The 23,323-nt window shown below is 37.7% G+C and overlaps 1 protein-coding gene across 2 annotated transcripts; it reads right to left on the reverse strand.

Moving 5' to 3' along the window:
• Nucleotides 1-7,299: 7,299 nt before the first annotated feature.
• LOC149828335 (soluble inorganic pyrophosphatase 4-like) lies at nt 7,300-19,743 on the reverse strand. Of its 2 annotated transcripts, none has more exons than XM_090017514.1 (9): nt 19,685-19,743; nt 17,731-17,887; nt 17,600-17,628; nt 16,276-16,341; nt 16,091-16,198; nt 15,494-15,559; nt 15,281-15,401; nt 14,999-15,080; nt 7,300-7,561 (listed from the first exon to the last, which is right to left on the reverse strand). In XM_090017514.1, exons 2-9 carry the CDS (start codon nt 17,861-17,863, stop codon nt 7,519-7,521), a joined length of 648 nt encoding a protein of 215 aa, XP_089873640.1. In that variant the 5' UTR covers nt 17,864-17,887; nt 19,685-19,743; the 3' UTR covers nt 7,300-7,518. The 2 variants fall into 2 exon arrangements, with proteins under 2 accessions (XP_089873640.1, XP_089873641.1); XM_090017515.1 differs by having other exon boundaries at nt 17,731-17,872; nt 19,685-19,741.
• Nucleotides 19,744-23,323: the final 3,580 nt, after the last annotated feature.

Genomic DNA, 23,323 nt, shown 5'->3' on the forward strand with positions numbered 1-23,323 from the left:
AATTTTGTCACAGAACTGCAAATTTTGGATAATATTGAAAGACCGCTAAAGTTATTTTGTGACAATAATTCAACAGTGCTATATTCCAATAACAACAGGAGTTCATCGAAGTCAAAGCATATTGACATTAAGTTTCTTGTTGTTAAAGAAAAAGTACAGAATGATTAGATATCGATAGAACATATTGGTACAAACTCCATGATTGCGGATCTGCTTACTAAAGGTTTGCCACCCAAGGTCTTTTACGAGCATACTGCTCGCATGGGTGTTTTATCATTTTATGATATGCTAGTTTAGTGGGAGTTCGTATTTGAACGTTCTATGATATAATAAAGTTTCTTTTACCACTTTGGTATAAAGTTAAAGTTTCAATTTCATTCTGTACTCATTATGTTGTAATCTTACTAAAGTTTTCAGGAAGGACCAGTTGAAAATAGGCATGTTTAATCATATTGCATGTAATTTCCATGCTTCACATCCATACTTGATCCATGTCATTTGGTTATGTCGATATACATAATCATTGATGAGTCCAATTACGTTATTTGTAATGAAGTCCGCCTTGGTTCTATGTTGAGATATCAATTGATAAGACAATAATTTTGAGCTCATAAGGTTACAATGTTTGATTATAAGGTTACGTATGTGGCCCAAGTGAGAGATTTTCAGAAAATCATGTGGGCCTACATACGTTGAACCACACATTTTAAAACTGTCCTAGGTTTAGGCTCAGTTCATGTGATCTAATCCGGATGGGCCCTGTGATATCTCATATGGTATGATATATTATGTGAAGAGACCTGCCCTGTCTACAATTCTGTAATGGGCTGAATTGGAGACAAACTCCTAAACACATTAGGTTATGGTCCCCAAACCTTATATAATTACCCTCTCTTCAGATTCCCCATAAGTCAGAAAGAGTATTCAATCCCTCTCTCATTAGGTCTAGAGAAAGGAAAATGTCCAGACATAGAGGTTATGGAAGATCATACAATCAATGATCTAATAGAGCTCCAATGGATTCAAGTAAGCTTCCAGATTGAATTTTAGTTTTTGCTTTGATTTCAACGATTTAGCGATAACATGTATTCGATCCTGCTTTCGTTTCGGTGGATTTTTAAATCCAACACTGAGCACCTGCACGACCACCTGTGCCTTCCCCCTCTTCTTTCTCGGTGGTGCAAGGACTACCCGACCACTGGTGCCAGTTTTCCTCCTTTTGACTCAGGTGGCTGAATGCCACCACCACCCTGTCTCCTCCCTTTGGTAGGCAAGATCTCGCAGGTGTCACCCACCTCCCTGCCGATGCCCCTGCACCCTTAGCCTCCCCTTCCTCTTCTTATCCAATTCAGTAGGTCAGGAGGTAGGCCACGACTACCACCTCCTGCGCTTCCTCTTCTTCTCCTTAGGTTGCTGCTTTTTGGGCAACCCACAACCTGAGTCGTCCTCTCCTTTTTTGTCGTCAGATTTTCTGCAGCCACAGTGGCCACCGCCGCCTCTCACTCTTGTTTGAGGTAGTCTTTTTTTGTTTTTTATGTGTTTATTTAAAGTTTTTTATATTATACAAAAACCTAATTCATTTTAATTTTTGCGTACCATTTTTGTAGGCAAATAAAAAAGTTATCATCAAGGAGGCACAAAGAAAAATGTAATCTTATCAATTTAAAAAAATTTAATGCATTTGATGCATGAGTAAAAGAAAAAGCAGAAATTTTAAATGAAGAAGACATTCTATGAATCTCCGTTAAAGAAATACAAAAAGTAAATAGTGAAAACCCCACGTATATTGGAGACAATATGGATATTGAAGAAAGAGGAGAAAAAGATAATGGTGGTGATGATGATAATTGATATTATATTAAAAAAAATGGTTATTTAACACTTAAGTTATCATTATTTATTTATGTAATATAAAAATATGAGTATTATGACATATTTTTAATTACAAGATATTTAATATTTTGCATTACTCTTGTGAGATAGTTATATTTGATGATGTCTTATGTGGCTCGTAGAGACATAAAATTTTATGGTTGTATTGTGTGCAATTCATCATTGTTTAATATATTATATATTTTTTATATGTTTTAAAATTTTAAAACAAATGGGGGCAAGGTGGGCCCGTTTCTCCTTAGTTCAATGCCATCCCTAAAGGAGAGATAAGTTGCTGTTCTTTTTATTTATTTTCAGAGGGAACAAATAAAAACACATGGAAGTGAACATCTCACAACATCAACTCCACGAAAACAATATCATTTAAATACGGAAAGAACTGTAAACACACTGGATCCCATGTTTCGAAAATCATAACTCCCAAACTCCTTGGAATCTAAGCCTCATTTTTTTTTTGTAGTTCCATCCATGTATTAACCACTTCCTGACCAAATTTCAAAATTTTTAGAGACCCATGCTTAGAAATAAAATTATACATTAAAACATGTTTGAACCCAATTGTCACCAACTGAACCTAGCCTGTTTTGACCTACCCTTTAGCCCAACTGAAACCTCATTAATTGATCTGAAAATTTGACTGTAAACCCTCAAGTTCCCCTACTTGAAGACCAAAACAAGCCCTGGCCTAAACCTAGCCTATACAGAACCCAATTGGCCTCTGCAAGTTCAAGCACAACTAGCTGCAGAAATTGCTTGACTGAATTGAAGTGAAATTCCTGTTAGATGGCAACCATGAAGTGATGAGTTTAATAGGATCTTCCACTCAATTGATACTGAGTTGTTTTGTATGCTGGTTGTGATTAATTGTGGTAAGCGAAACTCTCCATCGGATGAGGTAAGAAAAATTATAGAGAAGATTAAAGTACTTTATGTTGAGATCAAGAAGCGGTTAGCTAAGGAAATAGATCTTGCGATCATTGACAGCCTCAGGAAGCTCAAGAAGACACTAGAGAATTTTCACTGGTCACTAAATGGCCTTTTAGACCTGGGATATGAAGAATTCATATCACTGCTTTGTGATGACAAACTTGGTTTGAAAGAAGACTTGGAGCATTATTATGTGAGTTGTTTGGTAAATGGTCATAGAAGAAGCTGTCATACAAGAGACTACTCGTCAGCTAATGAACCTGTACATTAGCCTTTCACAGCTCCACAAGACAAAAATTTAGTACATGAAGGAGAAGCAACTAGTAGGGAAGATGAAAATGAAAAGGAGTGAAAAGTTTGAATAAAATATTGTGCACAAGTGCAGACCAAGCCATTCTTAAGAATGCAAACACAAAAGATGAGAAGAAGGAAGCATGGAATAAAGAATCAGATGAGCATTCTATAGAATTTCAGCAGACTTGGGTTGTCAACAAAACATAAGTTTTGTCCTACATTGTGTAGCTCAAGCTTGCCGCTTAAGTAGTGTTTTAGGAAGTGAGCATATTGAAATTCAGAACTTGGAACACATGCCCTGCCAAGATAGTACAAACCACACAATTAGCAAGCATGATGCAGAACAATAACAAGTATTTGATCCGGGTGGAAATCTGAAGTGCGGGTGCCAGATGTTCGAGAAGATGCCTTAGCCCGAATATGAGAATGACTTGGTGAAGGAAACCTGTTCCACAGAACGAGGCAAAATTGAATGGCCAAGATAAAAAATCGCGGAACAGTGTGAAGAAGATGCACCAAGGTTCAGCATCGGCGGGTCACAAGGAATGCAATCTATATTTGTTGCTGTTGAAGAGGGTGTTGAACTGAGTGGCAGAAACAGAGCATTTGCACTATATGTAAACTGGAGCAGTGTTGAACTCGGGTATTTCCTGATTGGTTGGAAGTTATGAGCTTAAGAGTAGAAATGAAAAACTGTGTTGTAACAAGGATGGAAATGGTAACTAATAATTTTAAGATTTGAATCATTATGCAAAGGGGAACCAAACAAATATATTTGATTCGGGAGGTCAGCTAAAGCTGGATGGCTGTCACAGCTGCCCTGAAGTTGTCACACAGGGACACCACAGTGGAAGCCACACCAACAGTTTCCCAATTGCAAACACCACTTCAAGGTTACAGATCACTTCTTGTGTACTGTGACACAATCGACTATTGAACTCCTGAAATAGCACCAGATTGCAGCAAGAAGTCCCATCGATTGAGCCCATCCTTGCCACCCAAATAATTAAGGACCATTAACGAGGTGTGTTAGATTGTCGCAACTTGATGTTGCCAAGGTTGCAAGTGGTAGTACAAGCTACCACCATTATTTTAAGGTTGCCTTACTCCTGCTGCTAAAACCACGTTGCATCTCTACAAATGCTGAGCAAAAATTTCTTTAAAACTTGAAACAGAATTACTGTAGGAATTCCACACTTTGCATGCAGCTGAACCAAAGTACAATGGGCAGTGTTGAAGCCTATTGTTGCTCCAGCTACCCTGTTGCTGTTACCAAGTTCTCCTTCACATCAAGGTATAACCAAGCCAGTGTGAGGAAGGATGCAGAACAAAATCATGGTCAAATAAATTTTATGCTGCAGTTCATTACCTGTGTGAGGCTGATCTTCTTGTCTCACAAGCACAGAAGGAACGCTGATGGAGCAACTGTGCCAATGCCGTTTACTACTGTAGCGAGCAGGTGCAGGAGATTACATGGGATGAAATCAAGTAGCAGACCAGACACACTTCAAAAGATCTAGGCTCAAGTGCAAACACTGGCCCAACTGATGCTAACACATCGAAGTGTCTGATCCTGCTTACTTATATGATAGAACACTTGACTTACAAAAAAATTATGCAGGAAATTAAAGGACTCATATTGAATGCGAAGAGATGTGCATCTGTAGGACTAGAAGGCTGCTTGACTTACAGAAAGTTCAAAGAACAGAAAAAAATACACCAGCATTGAAGCGAATGCTAGTTAAAGTGCATAACATAATTCAGTTCGGGTTGCCTCTGAGCTCTTTGACGTTGAAAGTGGGCAACATTATACTGAATCTATACTTACATTCAGGGAAAACTGAAGAAAAATTAGCAGCTGCACTCCTGTTAAGAGGATCATGCCACAAGTACAACTACAGATCTAATGCCATAGATGCTGAAGCTAATTTACAGATACAGTCAGGCTCACGCATAAATATCCATGAGTTACCAAAACTCGCAACAGACAAGCTGCTTCACCACAACAAAACATGCAAGCACCAAATAAGCTCAACACCTTGGTTGCTGCTGTAAGACTGCCACATACAATTAGACGAGAATCTGCCACTGGGAAGGAAATAACTTCAGATGTCCAGAATCAACCAAATGGGGGTAATTAGTACCCTCCAAAATGAAAGAAGATGAAGCTAAGGATCTGGCCTTGCAAAAGACAGTACATATCCTTGCAAATCCATCAACTGAAAAAAGTCGAGATGGATGCATCAACATGACAATATTGGCAAGGAGTTCAAGCAATATATGGTCAGATTGAACAAGACCATGCCTAGGGAAATCTGGTGGCATTTAGAATGTGAGTTCCGACTTGACTCAAAGATAGACCTTGCTATCATTTCCAAAGCTGAATCAATTTCTATAGACAGATCAGCTGTTAACAAAGACCAAACTGATAAGATTCAGGTCAGAGCACACTTGAGTGCAATGGATTTGGTGAAACTTAATTCCAAGCTAGGACATCTGGAGTTCATAATAGTAGCTAACAATGGAAGCAGTGCATTCAAGTTGAACCATTGGAAGAGAGTCAATATTTGGGACCCGAAAGGACTCCAGCACCAAGTTCATTTCCATCTTAACATGAGCATTGGCTACGACTGCGCTTACCTTGTGGACAAGGAAAATTTCAAGGGGATGGGATTGTTACAAGCATTTTTTTAGCCATCTCTATAGATTAAATATTGATGTTACATGCAATTTCACACCAACTGGCAAGCCTAGAGAGGCTCCTACATGGGCGGCATGGGATGTTGTAATATCTTGTATTTCTTGGGTCTTTAATGTATAGCTGAGAACCAAGTTGCATGAATATAATATTCATATGTATTAGGTGTAGATAAGGAGGCCATGGTCTATATGAGGCCCAGCTCAAGCCATTTTTATTCATTCTACTCTTTGGTGAATAAAATTGAAGTTAATTCTATTGAGTTGTCTTGTGGAGGCCTTCCCTTCCTTGAATTAGGGAGTTCATTGGCTCTAGAGTTACAAAAACTCCCCTAACTCTAGAGATTCCTTTCTAACCATTTCATAACCATCCCAAACCACCAAACTCTCAGCTCAACCACCACCAAAACCACCATCTTCCTCCCCAAACCCTTCATCTCCTAGCTGATTCCCTTATTCCTCCCTAGCTGACTAGCCCATCACTTCCAATTGTTTCCCTTCTTTCTCAACCCAATCACCCTACCATCTCCATTCACCTCATCTACCATAGTTGTTGGTATTAGACACAAGTCAATTTAATGTGACACTGTAACATATTATAGACACTTTAACTAATCTGAAATCCTATCAAAATTGTGCATCCTCTTCAAACGGACCGTGTAAGAGGAAATAAGCCTGCATCAATGTATCCAACCTGACAATCTTGTGGCATATTTAGTGGTCCCGAACAAAGAGGCAAACCTCCCAAATAGAAACCGAATGCATTAGAATCACTTATCTTGTGACTATCCTTTTTCGAAAAGTGCATGCGTGACCACTTTTAATTGTGGCAGACGGCGAGGTTTTCAAGTAGGTCAACTTTGAGAAGCACGTGAACCCAATATTAGAGCAAATGATGTCTGACTTATGATAGAGAGATATGGTTGCCAGATAGAACCAGGTCATAAGGACACACAACACTCGATGGGACTAAAAATCCTTTACAACAGGATCCATGGCATTGACTGCATCTAACACGGTTAACTACAGTTTACGACAGGAATTTTTGGAGAAATATTGAGAAAATATTAGCATATGTGAATATATACAAAAGCAAAACTTGCTTACAAATATAACACACACTATTTTTATTATATTGATATCACCACAAATGGCAATATCTTTAAAATGTATCATCAATATTTGCGACATACCACAACATTAAGATGCTACCCCAACTTGAACCCTAACCCTATTAAACTTTCCATCGCAAAATATCACCAATAAGACTTGCGTTTAATGATATTTTGTTTCCCAAAATTTTGACATTCAGTCAGGATCATGAGCAGACATTTTTATATTCTTGCTGAGCATAAATTGTCAATCATAATCTTCATCTTGTTTGAACTCATCAAGATCAACTCAAACTTTGAGATCAAGAAAACAAATTGACCAGAATTGGCTGGTTGGCTTTCAACTAAATCAGTAACAAGAAAGAACAAGCAAAGATTGCCAAAGAAGAAGCTTCACCAGATTATATATTTGACAAAAAAAAGACACATATGGGGCGTCTTATGGTTAAATCACACATTACAATTTAATGTATACCTATGCAAACATCATATTCATCAAAACAATCACCAGGAGAACTGAATTTTTCCATCAACAAACCAACTGTAATGGTTGATATATGCTTTTGTCAACATCCATGCTTAACAGAGCAGCAGTCTATCTCCTTAGGCTCTCCACAATGTATGTGGCATAGAGATCCCTGCACAACCAAGAAGGAATAAGTCACTAAAAATGATCAAGACAAGCCATTTGTCGTTTGACACAGTTTAACATTGATGACATCAAGATGTTTTGAGCTCCCATAGAAATAACATCGTATTCCTGCAAGGAGTGCCCATGCTTGTAAAACCAGCCACAATGGAGGTTATTACTAAAGCTACTAAGAAGCTTATGCATAGATGTCCTTTAGTGGCATTACACAGGATTGATGAACCTGGGAAGTGTGCCCACCTATGTCACACGGACTCTTCTAACAGGGCACCACACCCACACCCAGGCGGGTGCGACACTTGGACAGAGCTTCCTTTGTGTTAGATGAAGTCTGAAATGAAATGGGGATCTTCGAAACACGAGCTTTGATTAACAAGAGCAAGTGTCAAGAATGACACTAAAGCATAACCCTTAAAAAGGGTATAACTGGAAACAAAATAAAAATAAAAATGTATTCTTTATTGATATGAAAAACCAATTGCTTAAGAAGCATTGGAGTGAAATACAAGAGGGGCTGCACCCCTTTATATACACAGCTGAAAGAGGACTCAATAGAGCTGTTGGGCACAGTCCAACAACTCTATTTAGAGCTGTTGGAATGTGTCAGTCCAACAGCTCTATTAAGAGTTGTTGGACTGTGTCAGTCCAACAGCTCTATTGCTAGTCAAGTCTGGACAGGACTTGACTAGCAACCGTCATTCTAGTTCAAACTGAACTAGATGACATAAAGACAAAAAATAAAAATAAAGGAAAAAAAAATACAGAAAAGAAAGAAATTAAAAATGTATTTATATATATATAATAATATAATATTATCATATATACATATATGTACAGTTTTACATTTTAACACTCCCCCTCAAACTTACAGTACAATGAGCGAAAGTTTGTCTAAGAGAAAGTGAAATCGGGGAGCAGCGAGAGGCTTTGTAAAGAGGTCTGCTAACTGATATTCTGAAGTGACATATGGCAGATCAATTATCCCGTGTAGATATTCCTCTCTGACGTAGTGACAATCCATTTCGATGTGTTTGGTGCGTTCGTGGAATGTTCTGTTACTGGCAATGTAGATCGCACTTTTGTTGTCACAACAAATTTGTGAAGCCTTTGTTGCTTCAACTCCCATGTCAGCAAGCAGTCGTCGGAGCCAAACTACTTCCATGGTCGTGGTTGCCATGGCTCTGTATTCAGCTTCGGTGGATGAGAGAGATACCTTCTGCTGCTTTTTACACCTCCACGAGATTAATGATTCCCCTAAAAAGATACAAAAGCCAGTGGTTGAGTGTCTGTTATTGGGATCACCTCCCCAATCAGCATCAGTATATGCAATTAAATCAAGAGAAGAGGAGGAAGATAAGAAAAGTCCTCGTGAAAGAGAGGACTTGATGTATCTGATAATACGCATGACTGCTCCCATATGAACAGAAGTAGGAGCATGTTGAAATTGACTTGCTGTATGAACAGCATGTGCTATATCTGGTCTGGTAATGGATAGATAGGAAAGTGCCCCGACAAGCTGTCTGTAAGGAGTAGGGTCTGCAAGAAGTTCTCCATCATCAATCTTCATTTTAACATTAACAACTTCTGGAGTGTCAACTTTCTTATCATCAGTAATACCAGACCTGAAAACAATATCAAAAGCAAATTTAGTCTGAGATAATAAATATCCTCTAGGAGAATAAGCAACTTCAATGCCTAAAAAATATCTCAACAAGCCCAAATCAGTCATTTCAAAATGAGATTTAAGAAGTGTTTTGATTGTTTCAACTCCCTGTTTATCGCTTCCGGTGATGATCATATCATCCACATAGAGAAGAAGCACAATGATCCCTGCATCAGAATTCTTAATAAACAAAGCAGTGTCAGTTAAACAGAATTGAAAACCAATATCAATCATAACATGACTAAACCTATCATACCAAGCTTTTGGTGCTTGTTTAAGTCCATAAAGAGCTTTTTCTAAGCGAAGGACTTTACCCTTAGGAATACTTAGACCAGGAGGGGGTTCCATATATACTTCTTCAACTAGCTTTCCATTTAAAAAAGCATTTTTGACATCCATTTGAAAAATAGACCATTTTTTGATAGAAGCTAAGGCAATTAAGGTTCGGACAGTAGTCATACGAGCCACCGGAGCAAAGGTTTCTTCATAATCAATCTCATATTCTTGGGCATAACCTTTGGCTACTAAACGGGCTTTATATCTTTCAAGAGTACCATCACTCTTGGTTTTAATTTTATAAACCCATCGACATCCTATAGTTTTCTTCCCTGGAGGAAGATCTTGAATATTCCATGTAGAAGCCTTTTCAAGTGCATCTAATTCAACTTTCATGGCTTCTATCCATTTGATATCATTTTTTGCTTGAAAATATGTGGATGGTTCTTCATATGAGTGAATTAATGCAATAACTGCCCTATATGTGGGTGAGAAAGACTCGTATGATACAAACTTTTCTGGAGGCCTCGAGATCCGGGATGATTGTCTAGTTGGAATGTTAGAATATTTCTCAAGTGCACATGGAGTATTAGACTCTTGTCGCCTGGAATATTGAATACTAGTATCTCTATGAACTTCTTCATTTTCAACATTAAGATCAATAATTCTTGGATCATCATCAAAGTTACAATCAAGGTCATATTCATCAGATGTTGATGTTAGATCTAGCAAAAAGGAGTACTCAGTGACGTCTTTTAATTTTCTAAAATCAAAGAAGCTCTCCTTTTCAAGAAAGGAAACATTTCTAGACACATATAGTTTATTATTTTTGAAGTCAAAACATCTATAACCTTTCTGGTTTTCAGCATATCCTAAAAAGGCACATGGAATCGCACGAGGGGAAAGTTTATCATTTTTGTCAGTAAATATGAAACATTTGCACCCAAATATTCTTAATCTAGAGTAGTCTGGAGAAATGTTCATAAGTTTTTCAATGGGAGTGATATTTTGTAACGAAGAAGATGGCATCCTATTAATGAGATAGGTGGCAGTTAAGGCAGCTTCTGCCCAAAAGTCTTTAGGGACTTGATTTGCTATTAATAAAGTTCTAGTGGTTTCTATAATATGTCGATGTTTTCGTTCTGCCAGTCCATTTTGTTGAGGTGTATAAGGACAAGATCTTTGATGTGTGATGCCATGCAATTTAAGATAATTTTGAAAATCTGTGGATAAAAACTCTCCCCCTGAATCTGTGCGAAAAATAGTAATATCATTTTGAAATTTGTTTTTAACCATATTATGAAAAGTTTGAAAGTATGAAAATACTTCAGACTTATGTTTGAGAAAGTACATCCACGTATGTCGGGAGAAATCATCGACAAAAATAACATAGTAAACAAATCCTCCTTTAGAAATTACTGGTGCAGGACCCCAAACATCCGAGTGTATTAATTCAAGTGGTCTTGAAGAGAAAAAGGTTCTGTTCTGAAATGGTAATCTTTTCATTTTGCCGAGAATACAATCTTTACAATCAAATGATTCAGAGTTACAAAATTTCCCTAGATTTGGAAAATGTTGGATTTTGGCTATATGTGGGTGACCAAGTCTCTTATGCCACAGTTCCAACTCTATTTTTTGAATATTATAACAAAAAGCTTTCTTCGGCATTTCCAAAAAATCCATGTAATAGAGTCCTCCTTCTCTATGGCCTTCCCCAATCAGCTTGCCTGACTGGCGATCCTGTACCCAACAACCATGAGAAGAAAAAAAAATATTACACCCATAATCAGAAATTTGAGATACAGATAAAAGATTTAAATTTAATTTGGGAACATGTCTAATTTCTGGAATAAAAAATTTTTTTGTTTTATAAATTTTTTCAAAATCTCCTATTCCTTCTATTTCAAGAGAAGTCCCATCAGCAGTAAAGACCTTTGACACACTTGTTTTATTTTTAACACATTTGGATAGACTTTGATTATTTGGGGTCATATGAAAAGATGCACCAGAGTCAAGAAGCCAAGAAATTTTACCTAAATCAGAAAAAGATGAGGCTGCTGCGCCGGTTGAAGCTTCAGATGAGGAAGAGGCACCTTTGATGAGAGGCTGAAGGATCTCCATTAGTTGGGCCAGGGAAACTGGTGCATCCTGATCTTTAGGCTCCGATCCAGCAATTGCAGCTCTTTTTTCTCTCAGCTCCTTAAGTTTGGGACATTGTGGCCTGTAGTGTCCCGGTTCATGACAGTGATGACAAATAACTTTCTTCTTATCATAGTCACCATTTTGTCGGTTAAAGTGAGGAGGCCTATATGATCGAACATGATTCCCTGGTCTAGACACGGCTAAAACGGAATCATCTTCAATTTTTAAAGAACCTTTCCGGAGACGATTTTCTTCCATTGTTAACTCTTCAATAGTTTCAACAATAGAAGGAATTTTTCCCCGGTGAAGTAGGGCCGATTTAGTGGTTTCAAATTCCGGCCTTAATCCAGTGATAAACTGGTAAAAATGTTCAACATCGAGTTGTTTCTGACGAAGCTCGATGTCTTCGGCACAATGCCACTTTGGTTCTAAAAGGGAAAGTTCTTCCCAAAGTTCGGACAACCCATTGTAATATTCACGAATAGTTTTGTCTCCTTGTGTCATCATTCGAACTTTTTCTTGGAGGTTGCACACGTGTGCAATATCTTTAAGGGAATACATATTCTTAAGGTATTCCCATGCCTTATCGGCATGATCAAATTTGGCAAGACTTGAGCATTTTTTAATGTCAACGCTATTGATAAGCCATGACATTATCTTCGCATGAGATATTCTCCATTCTTTCCATTTCTTCTCGTATGAGGCAATAGCCGTGATTTTCTCTTCTTCCGATAGAGGGACGTCTTTATCTCCCTCCTTTTTAGTAAGAGATAGCTTAGGTTCCGAATCGGAACCATCCACAATCCCCCATAAGCCTTTTCCCCATATATGGTGCTTCATGATTGAAGCCCATGTTACATAGTTCGTATCGCTTAGTTTCATAGGCATGATGGTGACTTTATCATTGTCATCCATCGATTACAAGGAGAGAAAGAATAGGGATAGAAGAGAAACAAGAAGGAAAATGAGAAAGAAAGAAAAAAAAAACAATACAACAAGATGTGAAATCTTCTCCAATGAAGTGATAAAACACTTCTCTTCAAGTGGCGAACACTTTTGCAAACGGGCACGGAAACCGAGGCAGCTTTTCCTCAAGATTTAGTACTTCCGCGGCTTTGATACCATGAAATGAAATGGGGATCTTCGAAACACGAGCTTTGATTAACAAGAGCAAGTGTCAAGAATGACACTAAAGCATAACCCTTAAAAAGGGTATAACTGGAAACAAAATAAAAATAAAAATGTATTCTTTATTGATATGAAAAACCAATTGCTTAAGAAGCATTGGAGTGAAATACAAGAGGGGCTGCACCCCTTTATATACACAGCTGAAAGAGGACTCAATAGAGCTGTTGGGCACAGTCCAACAGCTCTATTTAGAGCTGTTGGAATGTGTCAGTCCAACAACTCTATTAAGAGCTGTTGGACTGTGTCAGTCCAACAACTCTATTGCTAGTCAAGTCTGGACAGGACTTGACTAGCAACAGTCATTCTAGTTCAAACTGAACTAGATGACATAAAGACAAAAAATAAAAATAAAGGAAAAAAAATACAGAAAAGAAAGAAATTAAAAATATATTTATATATATATATATATAATAATAATATAATATTATTATATATACATATATGTACAGTTTTACATTTTAACAGAAGTCAACCATACTGAGGTCCATTTCTATCTAAAAGTAGATTCAGTTAACACTAATCAAGTCCATTTTTATCTATATTATATATATAAATACATAAATTCACACACATATACGTAGTGTTAACTTAAAACTGTTAAAAATTATATATATATATATATATATATATATATATATATATATATATATATATATATATATACACACCCTCCCCGTACCCCCGCACCCAAGTTTTTTTAAAGTGCCGCATCGCCGCACCCGTACCTGCATCCGCATCCGCATCCGCATCCGCACCCGCACCCGCACCCGCACCCGCACCCGCACCCGTACCCACACCCGCACCCACACCTATGTGACATAGGTGCCCACCAAAGTAAACATGATTTCGGTTTTTAACCGTATGTCCCAATGATCAGAACGAACACATTAGATCCTTCAGTACTACAAAATAAGCAAACATGTTTCTCCTGTTGAAATTTTTACTTGACAAAGTGCTACTTGGTAGGAGAAAGCATTGGCAATTTACAATATGACACGTCTTTAGAAAAAAAGAAGATATATCAGCACTTTTCCTTCCACAGAAATCTATGCAAAGCCGTATTACTTCTTTCTAAGTAAACAACACAAAAGAACAAAATGTTCAGAGGGCACATTCCAACTGCCACTGGGCTCATTGGATGCATCAAGCCTGTGGTCAATTCATATGAACAGGCACATCTAAAACAGTTTTAAAATACACATAAGTCAACAAATAACATAATCAAACTGAAAAGAACTTTTACAGACTTATTCTGTACTATCAATAGGAATAACAAGTCACACTCATATTCCGGAAATACCAACTCAAAAGAATTCCACGGTTGAACTACCAAACAGAATGAGATGACCTAGAAATCCGAATCCTAGGTGATTCCTTTTTTTTTATTGAAAGTTAGGACTTGCCCGTTCTTTTGGACCTAACTTAATGAAATCCCATCCAGTAAAACCGAAGAATTATAAATCTACAAAATAATAGATAGGAATAATGTAGATAGAACCATTGCAACACCCATAAATAGTATAGTTCCCTAACCAGGAGCTACTTTACCATATTCCAAATTCAATGGTTTTAATAAATCATCTATAATAGTTCGTCTTGGCCCAAATCTGGAACTATCCTTAATGGTTTGTGTAGCCATAAATCCAGTTATCTCATGGGGAGTTAGTTGCAACTACGAATGATAAATTCAACTGTTGCTTTAGCTTTACTCACATCAGTGGCATGTTTCTATGCAGGCCTTACTAAAAAAGGATTGGGTTATTTCGGTAAATACATTCAACCAACTCCGATACTTTTACCAATTAATGTCTTAGAAGATTACACAAAACCTTTATCACTTAGTTTTTGACTTTTCAGGAATATATAGGTTGATGAACTAGTACCTTTAGTGATTCCTATACCTGTGATGTTCCTCGGATTATTCACAAGCGGTATTCAAGCTCTGTTTTTTGCAACCTTAGCCACGTCTTATATAAGTGAATCCATGGAAGGTGATCATTGAGTAGCTTTCCATCCAAAGTTTTAAGAAAAATAAAAGCCAAACAAAATATGAAATGGTAACATAATCAAAGTGAAAAACAGACATAAGTTTTAAGATACACATAATCCAAACAAAATATGAAATGATAACATAATCAAAGTGAAAAGCAGACTCACATCGAGTGCTGGATAGCTTCATAGGCAGTAGAGGCAGGCAGGAACTCATTCACAGCAACTTCCTTGTTTTCATTCTTTTTGTCTGATTTTGAAGTTGATCAAGGACTTGAACAGTCACAAAAAAGCCAAAAAGTTATATGAAGATACACATCGATGATTTTATGAACAACTCTTGCCATGTCATAATAAAATGCCATTAAAACGAAGTGCCAATGTCATTGGCATGCAATGTTGAAAGCTACAACACTTGTAATGCAGTTAAATATTAATAATAAAGGATACAGTCTTCAAAAAAGCGTCTGATTTCAGCTAAACGGTGAGGAGGCAGCTCCTTGATGTCAGTGTAGTGACGGTATTCAGGATCATCAGCGCAAACAGCAATAATTTTGTCATCTTTTTCTCCCTATATCATAAGCCATTCAATCTGTTAGGGCCACTCTCTGAAAAAGAAATAAAGATAACAGGAAGAAAAATCAAGAAGTCTCTCAAGAGCACCTGATCAATCATAGGCATGAGTCCTATAGCTTTAGCTCGCAAAAAACAGCCTGGGAGAACAGGTTCCTGTGACAGTTAAAAAGAAAAACCAGAAGAGGACTCAAATGTCATGAAGCCAATTCCTCATTCAGTGACATATGACCAGACGTAATAAACTTACCTACTTTTTAAATGTTGGAGACCCTAATTCCCCGAGAACAAATGCTATTGACCATACATGTTACATGAAAAATAAGCCCTTGGACATATTAGCAAGATTAAATATTATGTTTATAGCAACCACTCCCTCAAGAAAAAGGAATTGCATAATTATCTCAAAATAAAAAACAGAAGTTGATTGTGCATTCTGAGTCAGAAATCAAGAAATTAAGATACAGGTGTTTTATAAACATTTGTGCACTGATCAAGTTGGCCAAATAAACATGTTCCAACATTAATATAGGCTTAAGAAGGAGCCACCCATGCAATAGTCCCAACTCCAGGATGACCTGAACAGATCAGTTTACATGAATCCTAAAGCCAATTTTCAAGGCTTCTTAACTTATTTTTTTAACTTCTTGTTGAAAAACCTAGGCTGCTTCCCATAAGAAATTTTACCTGCATAATGATTAAGACATCAATTGGGTCATTGTCCTCACAGAGTGTACGTGGTATAAAACCATAATTGTGAGGGTACACAACCGATGAGTATAATACACGATCCACCTGCATTAACATCACATTAAGAACCCAGATCAACATAAAAAGGGCTCCTGAAAACCAAAAAAGAGTATTACAATCACCTTAATCAGACCGGTTATCTTGTCCAGCTCATACTTAACTTTGCTACCTTTTCCAATCTCCACAACCTGAAGGAATCAACAGTTTGGATTTTACTTAATAAAATTCACAGACATCAGGCACATCACTAGAGAAAAACATAAAAGAAATCAAACATATGGGGTGTTGGGTTCCCAATGTCCTCCAGAGTGCTGAGCCCCAAAACCTTTTGAATAAAATCAAGCCCCCAATTATGACATTCAGAAAATGAATTTCAATCTTCTTTTGCAAGACAGTAAAGTGAGCCAGCAACACATACAAAGAAAAGGAAGATTAAAAGAAAATCCTGAGGCACCAATGGTGATACTTGATAAAGACACTTGGTGATATGACAAGAAATTCAAGCATAAAAAACTGACAAAGAAGAAGGATAAATTTTCACACTTTTCTTCCCAATCTAGTGGCATTGTATCATGTTAATGCTGCAGAATATCAACTTTATTATTTTAAGCTTTTAACATACAAAAGCTATGTTCATTTCCAATGAGTTATGGATGATTTAGCATCTACTCAATCAATGTTCATATATTCATCTAGTGTAAACAACCACATTAGTTTTAGTGAATTCATGATCAGAAAGAAATTAACAAATTTCAAAAGAGAACCAATTCAACTATGCAAACAATTGAATGTACTCAACCCAGGTGAAATATCTCTTGAATTGACGAACGCCCATGATTCAAAGTTCTTAATCCTTACCAGAAGAAGACAAAAAAAAGGACCAAATATGCTGACTTTCGAATTTAAATAAGGTGAATTGTTTAAGTGGAAGAAGGATGAGTACGCTTAATCTACAGACAACTTCACTGAGTCTCAATTTCAGATAAATTAAACAATTAGCCTATGTCATATAAGTGTGAGTGCGAGTGGTGTGACATGGCAGTTTCCAAAAACTTGGGAGCGGGGTGCACATATGTATATATATGTGTGTGTGTGTGTGTGTGTGTGTGTGTGTGTGTGTGTGTGTGTGTGTGTGTGTGTGTGTGTGTGTGTGTGTGTGTTATAGATAAAACTGGACTTGGTTAGGGTTAACTGAGTCCAGTATTGGACAACAAATGGACCCTGGTGCGGTTGACTGCACCTGCAAATGTGGAAGCCCTGTCCAAGTACGGGTGCGACACAGGTGCATTGGCAATTAAAAAGAGTCAGTGTTACATAGCAATTAACTATCAAATCAGCAAGCTATAAACTTCAAGATCTAATTGAAAATAAATAAGTATTATCACACATTTTATTGATAGCAAGCAACTCATCTGAGCACAATGAAAATTGAGGATCAATTCTTACACAGTTGAAAATGGTAGGCGCTCCAGGTCCTGCATCCACATTATCAAACTGAAAATAAGAGTGGCAGTTTGAAAGAGAAAAAAAGGTTGAAAATACTATTGGTAAAAAATTGTGACAGTGAGGAAATGTACCTATCTCAAGATCATGCCAAGGATGAGCAGCAATAGACCTTCTGGACATAGAAGAAAGTATCCTCTCATTGAGAGGAGGATGAGCATGGGTAGCATCAACAGATTTGATTGCATTTTCAAGTGGTGGAGCCATGTCTACAATCTGAAAACAGCACACCTGAAATCATCTCTGCTTAAACCAATTTGCTTTCCATATGCAGTTTGACAATATATAATACTATTAGATTGTAATGCATCAAGACATTTATAATTTATTAGAATCAAAACTTTTCATTTCCCCCTAGAAATATTGGAAGCACTCTCTAGTTAACTAGCTTTGACCATCATCCGTAGTGACAGAGTGTAAAGGGACATTGAAAAATGTTTCCATGTCTTAAGACAACAAAAAAAAACAATTGCATAAATAGAAATCAATTGGTAAAATGCATAAAACATGTATCATATTTTTCTGCACATAGGTTCTATATTCTCATGACTGGTTCACAAATCACAAAATAAAAAAGTTCAAAGTACGGAACTTGGACATCCAGATATTAGCTTGTATGACTTTATCCTGTTCTAACTATCAGACCTTAACTAAAGAATATAGAGGTAGTAAGGGCAGATTTACAAGCAATAAAGCAGATCCATGGTTCCACCAACAGGGAGGGGAGAGGTAAATTCCTTCAATCTTAAGATGCTTGTCATGATAAAGGAAATTGAAGCCATCACATTCCACATTTCATTGTTCATTGTGCAAGAAATCGTGGAAGGTGAAGTGTAATGCTTCTGCTTTCAAAGAGCACAAATATCAACCAATTGAGAAGGGTAGAAGATTTTGAAAAACATGTTGCCTTGTTTTCATCAAATCAATGCATGATTAGGAATAACTTTTCAATCAACTATTCCCTATAACAAAAGATTTAAGAATCTCTCATGTTCTGCAAAAATAAAAAGAGTAGCGGACAACAATGACAGACCTATACTAACATGAAAACATCAAGAAAGGTCTAACCGTGCGCTTGAAGCACTTCATCTCCTACTCCGAGCTTTGCCATCAAGATATGATTAAAAATATTACAAACAAAATCAACCACAGGCTTAGCAAGTCATGCATCAGAAATTTGGTGAGAATTAAAGATAAAAGGTTTGGGGATGATATGCATAGCACCAGGAAAATTGCATAGACTGCAGGTGGATGGATTCATGACGAGATCCATGAAAAGTACGTTAAATTTGCAACTCCAGAGGCTACCAGATTTGGTGAACGAAATGAACACGATAAAGAAAATAACTTCACCAGATCAGTTTTAATTAAGAATCAGAATCCGCCATATCAGAACCACAAGAGAACAGCTAAACAACAGCGTTTTACAGTTCCCAAAATCAAGATAGACGGGAGGAAAACAACGGTATCACTTAAATCAACAATAATCACGACTTAAATCAAACCGTGAACTCAAAATAAAAATCCAAACCCTAAGATTAATAAAAAGAGAATCTCGTTAAAGAAAGGGTTAACATCCTAAAAATCGTCAAAAAATCCTTCGGATCAGATCTTCCGAACGCAAAACAAAGAAGAAAAGCGTAGTATCACGTTAAAACCCCTGAAATACAGTAAAAATCATGAAATAAACGAAACGCAAAATCCAATCATAGATCTAAAACCTAAAGAGACATTTCTGGCCGTGACACAATAAAATGAGTTCCGTAATAGCCACAAAACCTGATTCTCACTCAGAGAGAGAGAGAGAGAGAGAGAGAGAGAGAGAGAGAGAGAGAGAGAGAGAGAGAGAGCTCTTATAAACAACACATCCCGCGTATCTTGTTGCAGAACTCACAGAGGCGATCCTCTGTTAGAAATGCGATATCTCAGCATATTTTCTCTCACGTATGCACACATGCATATACACATAAACGCACATGCGTTTGAGAGAGAGAGAGAGAGAGAGAGAGAGAGAGAGAGAGAGAGAACCTTTTCTTCCTTCTTGCTTTTGTTTCCTCTGTATGCAGAGCCCCCTGCTCCTCTCAGTCAGACAAAGAAAGAAGAGAAGGGGTAGAAGAAAAAGAGGGTGACGCACGCATCGTTATCGGCCCTGTATCTTTGGCCAACGATTCATGTGAATCGGCCGATACCCATACTCAAGTGAATCATTCTGAATTCGGCCAAAAAATAATTAAAAAATATTACGTATCACACATGTTAAAATAATTAAAATAATATTTAAAAGTAATTTAAAGTAATTTTATATTTATTAAAAAACCAATTCAGGGTCAAAACATATTGATTTTCTACCGATACGATACGATAGGTATCGGTCGACACTTACTGAGACACAACATGCCGCGAAATAGCGTAAAGAATCAGGACCAAATAATCGAGATTCGAGCGGCATCATGAGGGACACGTGTCGATCGCTCCTTCGCGAGCCGCTAGCTAAAGCTCCTCACTGAGATGTTGAGGGAATTCCTAACGGTCTTGCGGTTATCAGTCGTTTGCCCTCCCCCTCACTCGCAGTAACCAACGAAATAAAGAGAGAGAGAACAAGTGGCTTGGAAGCAAACGTTGATCTCTCCCACACATGCCCTTTATATCTCTCTCTCTGATTGGTTGTGTGCTAGGGATGGCAGTGGACCGGGGGAAAGGGAGGCCCCGCCCCCTTTGGACCGGGGATGAAGGGTATGAAACGGGGATAGAGGAGGGGACGAAGGTTAAAATCCATCCCTGTCCGGGGGTGGAGGCGGGGATGGACGTGCACTTTTCCCCGCCACGATCCCCGCCCCAACCCGGCCCCGACCACTTTTCCCTGCAATATCCCCGCCCCGCCCCGCCTCATTTGAATCGGGGATGGAAGACATAAAACGGGGATGGAGGATAAAATCCATTCCCCGCCAGGGATGGAGGCGGGGGTGGAGGATAAAATATTGAGGCAGGGCGGGGTTGGAGACCTTGTCCCCCGCCCCGCCCCACTGCCATCCCTATTGTGTGCTTTCTTTTGCGTCACTGAGTTTTGAGCATGGTTACCTGAAACTAGGGGTGGCAAAACCTGACACGACCCACCAACCCGCCTCTTAGGCGGGTTTGGGTATGACTTAAACTAACCCGTTTAATAAATGGGTCGACCCACCTAACCCGTTTATTTAACGGGGCGGGTTCGTGTTAGGGGTATGCCAACCCGACTGACCCGTTTAATAAACGGGTTAGGCGGGCCAGTCAACCCCCAACCTGTTTACCCGACCCAACCCGTTTATTACACGGGTTGACGGGTCGTGTCGGGTTACCCATTTAATAAACGGGTCGGGTTAGGGTTGATGTATGCTGACCCGCCAACCCACCGGGTCGACCCATCAACCCGACCCGATTGCCACCACTACCTGAAACCAATGTTGTCAGTATCGGCCCTGAATCGTTTGGCCAATTATTCAGTTGTATGGGTCAATACTGATACTTAAATGAATCCTTTGGCTAAAAATAATAAAAAAATTACGTGCCAATCAGAGCGTGACATGTGTTAAAACTATTAATATACTATTTAAAAATAATTTGTAGTATTCTTTATATTTACTAAAGGTAGCTGATTCAAGAATGATGCATATTGATTTTTTGTTGATATGACGTCGGCCTGAAACACCTCTCTAAGGTTGAAAGCATACTTTTTTTTGCTTTTTTAAAAGCCAAAACTAAAAAGAAACTGGTTTTTCATTCGAGGGAAGCATATTTTCACTCGCTTCACAAAATGCTTTCTTCTAGCTTCCCTTTTGTTCCTCCCTTGCTTCTTGTTATTTGTGTTTTTATGTTATTATTTATTTTTTTTCGTTTGTCCCTCACTTCTCACTTGTTCTCTCCTTATTTTCTTGGTGTTTTATTTTTCGCTTCTCACACACTTCTATAATCGCTTCCAAAATAAATCTAGCTTCACGCTTCATGTTACTTTTTAATACTCGCTTCCTTGCTTTTCACTTTGTTTATCACTCCCCGTATCCATTTTGCTTTCTGATAACTATGTTTTTAAGCATAGTTATACATCTCTTTATCAGAAATTTTCTCCTCATAGTAAAATCTCGTGATAAATTTAAAAAATTGTTTTTCTCAACCAAATTATTGGTGTGTTTAAACATTAAAAATACATAAAATATGAAAGAATAATTTAAATATCAAGATAAAAAATCTGATATTGGTTTTCTAAAATCTTGCGATAAATGGTAAGACTTTCAATGAATAGCCATCATTTGTGGCTATGGTTTGAAGACTAGGTCTGGTTGGCCCAAGCTCTAACTTGGTTCATTTTGGTGACATGGGCAAATTGGTTTCTCTACCCTACCAATAGGGTTTAGTTGCGACACATGTGGCCAAGTCACATGTTCTTGGCCTACACGGGGCACAGATTCGGCACCCCGTTTACGAACTTGGACATGTTCGCGGCTTTATGCCAAGTTTGACTAGCAATGCACCTTGGACACTTCACCTGAATGGACCTACTTGTGAGTTGAATGGTCTTGGTGTGCTCTAATATATTGATTCAGTTATTAGAGGATGCAGTTTGAATACCTCAGATCTCAGATCAAGGGTTGGGTTTGGGGTGAGACTCATTTTAAATTTCTGTTTTATGCAAACAGGGGTCCGTAATCTTAGTTCTCAAGAGAGGTGGTCAATCAATGTTGTTAAAATCAGTTCACTAGGTGAATCGGTTTCTTAAAAAAAAAAATCATAATCGATCAACTTCTTACCAGATAACACGTGCCATTAAAAATTAAAAAATACTAAAATATTAAAAAAATAACCCCTTAAAAATATTAAAAAAATGAACTGAATCGGCCTTTTTTGGATCAACAAGCAAACAAGGGATCTCAAATCCTCCAATTTGCAATCCTCAAAAGCATTGTTGTCAGTATCGGTATCGGCCCTGAATCGTTGGGCCGCCAATTCAGCTTCATCAACAGATACTGATACTCAGCTCAGCTCAAAAATAAAAAAAATATTACGTGTCAATCATAATGTGACATGTGTTAAAACCATTAAAATAATTAAAAAATAATATTAAAAATATTTTTTAGTATTTTTTACATTTATTAAAAATTAGCTAAAATGGACCTACAACTCATCGAAATTATGCCGATACGATGTGTATTGACCTATACGCACGATACTGACAACATTGCTCAAAAGGCTCCAAATACGTGGGGAAGCAAAGAGAACCAACAAAGGCTCCACTTGTAAAACCCAGGAATTTTAATAAATTTTCAGTGAAATAAAAATGTAAAATATTTTGAAATAATATGACTTTGTCAAATTCAATGCAATTCCACTGAATCCGGGTTGGTCCACACGAATCCAATAAAGAAAACACAGATTTAGACTCGGATTCGGACTCTAGAAAGATCCGAAGATCCGACCCGATTCATGAAGGAATCTCGAGAAACTTGAATACTTCAAGACTCTGGTGTGGGATCCAAAGTATATTAAATAGAAGTTTATGCGAAAATAATAAGAATTGAAAAAGCCCACGTGAAAATGAGAAAAATCTGTCAAATAGGGAAACGTCAAACGTAAGTTTATATAAATTAATTCCGCCAAAACAAACGATGAAAGAAAGTGCAGTGTAGTGGTGAGGCT

Source organism: Nuphar pumila, chromosome 9 (genome assembly GCF_984573655.1).
Source record: "Nuphar pumila chromosome 9, dmNupPumi1.hap1.1, whole genome shotgun sequence".
Lineage (NCBI taxonomy): Eukaryota > Viridiplantae > Streptophyta > Magnoliopsida > Nymphaeales > Nymphaeaceae > Nuphar > Nuphar pumila.

Coding starts and splice junctions, on each gene's coding strand:
- LOC149828335 (XM_090017514.1), bottom strand. CDS start 17,863: ATGGCTCCACCACTTGAAAATGCAATCAAATCTGTTGATGCTACCCAT. Junction 16,342..17,599: donor CGCCTACCATTTTCAACTGT/GTAAGAATTGAT, acceptor TGATTCCTTCAG/GTTGTGGAGATTGGAAAAGG. Junction 16,199..16,275: donor AGATAACCGGTCTGATTAAG/GTGATTGTAATA, acceptor ATGTTAATGCAG/GTGGATCGTGTATTATACTC.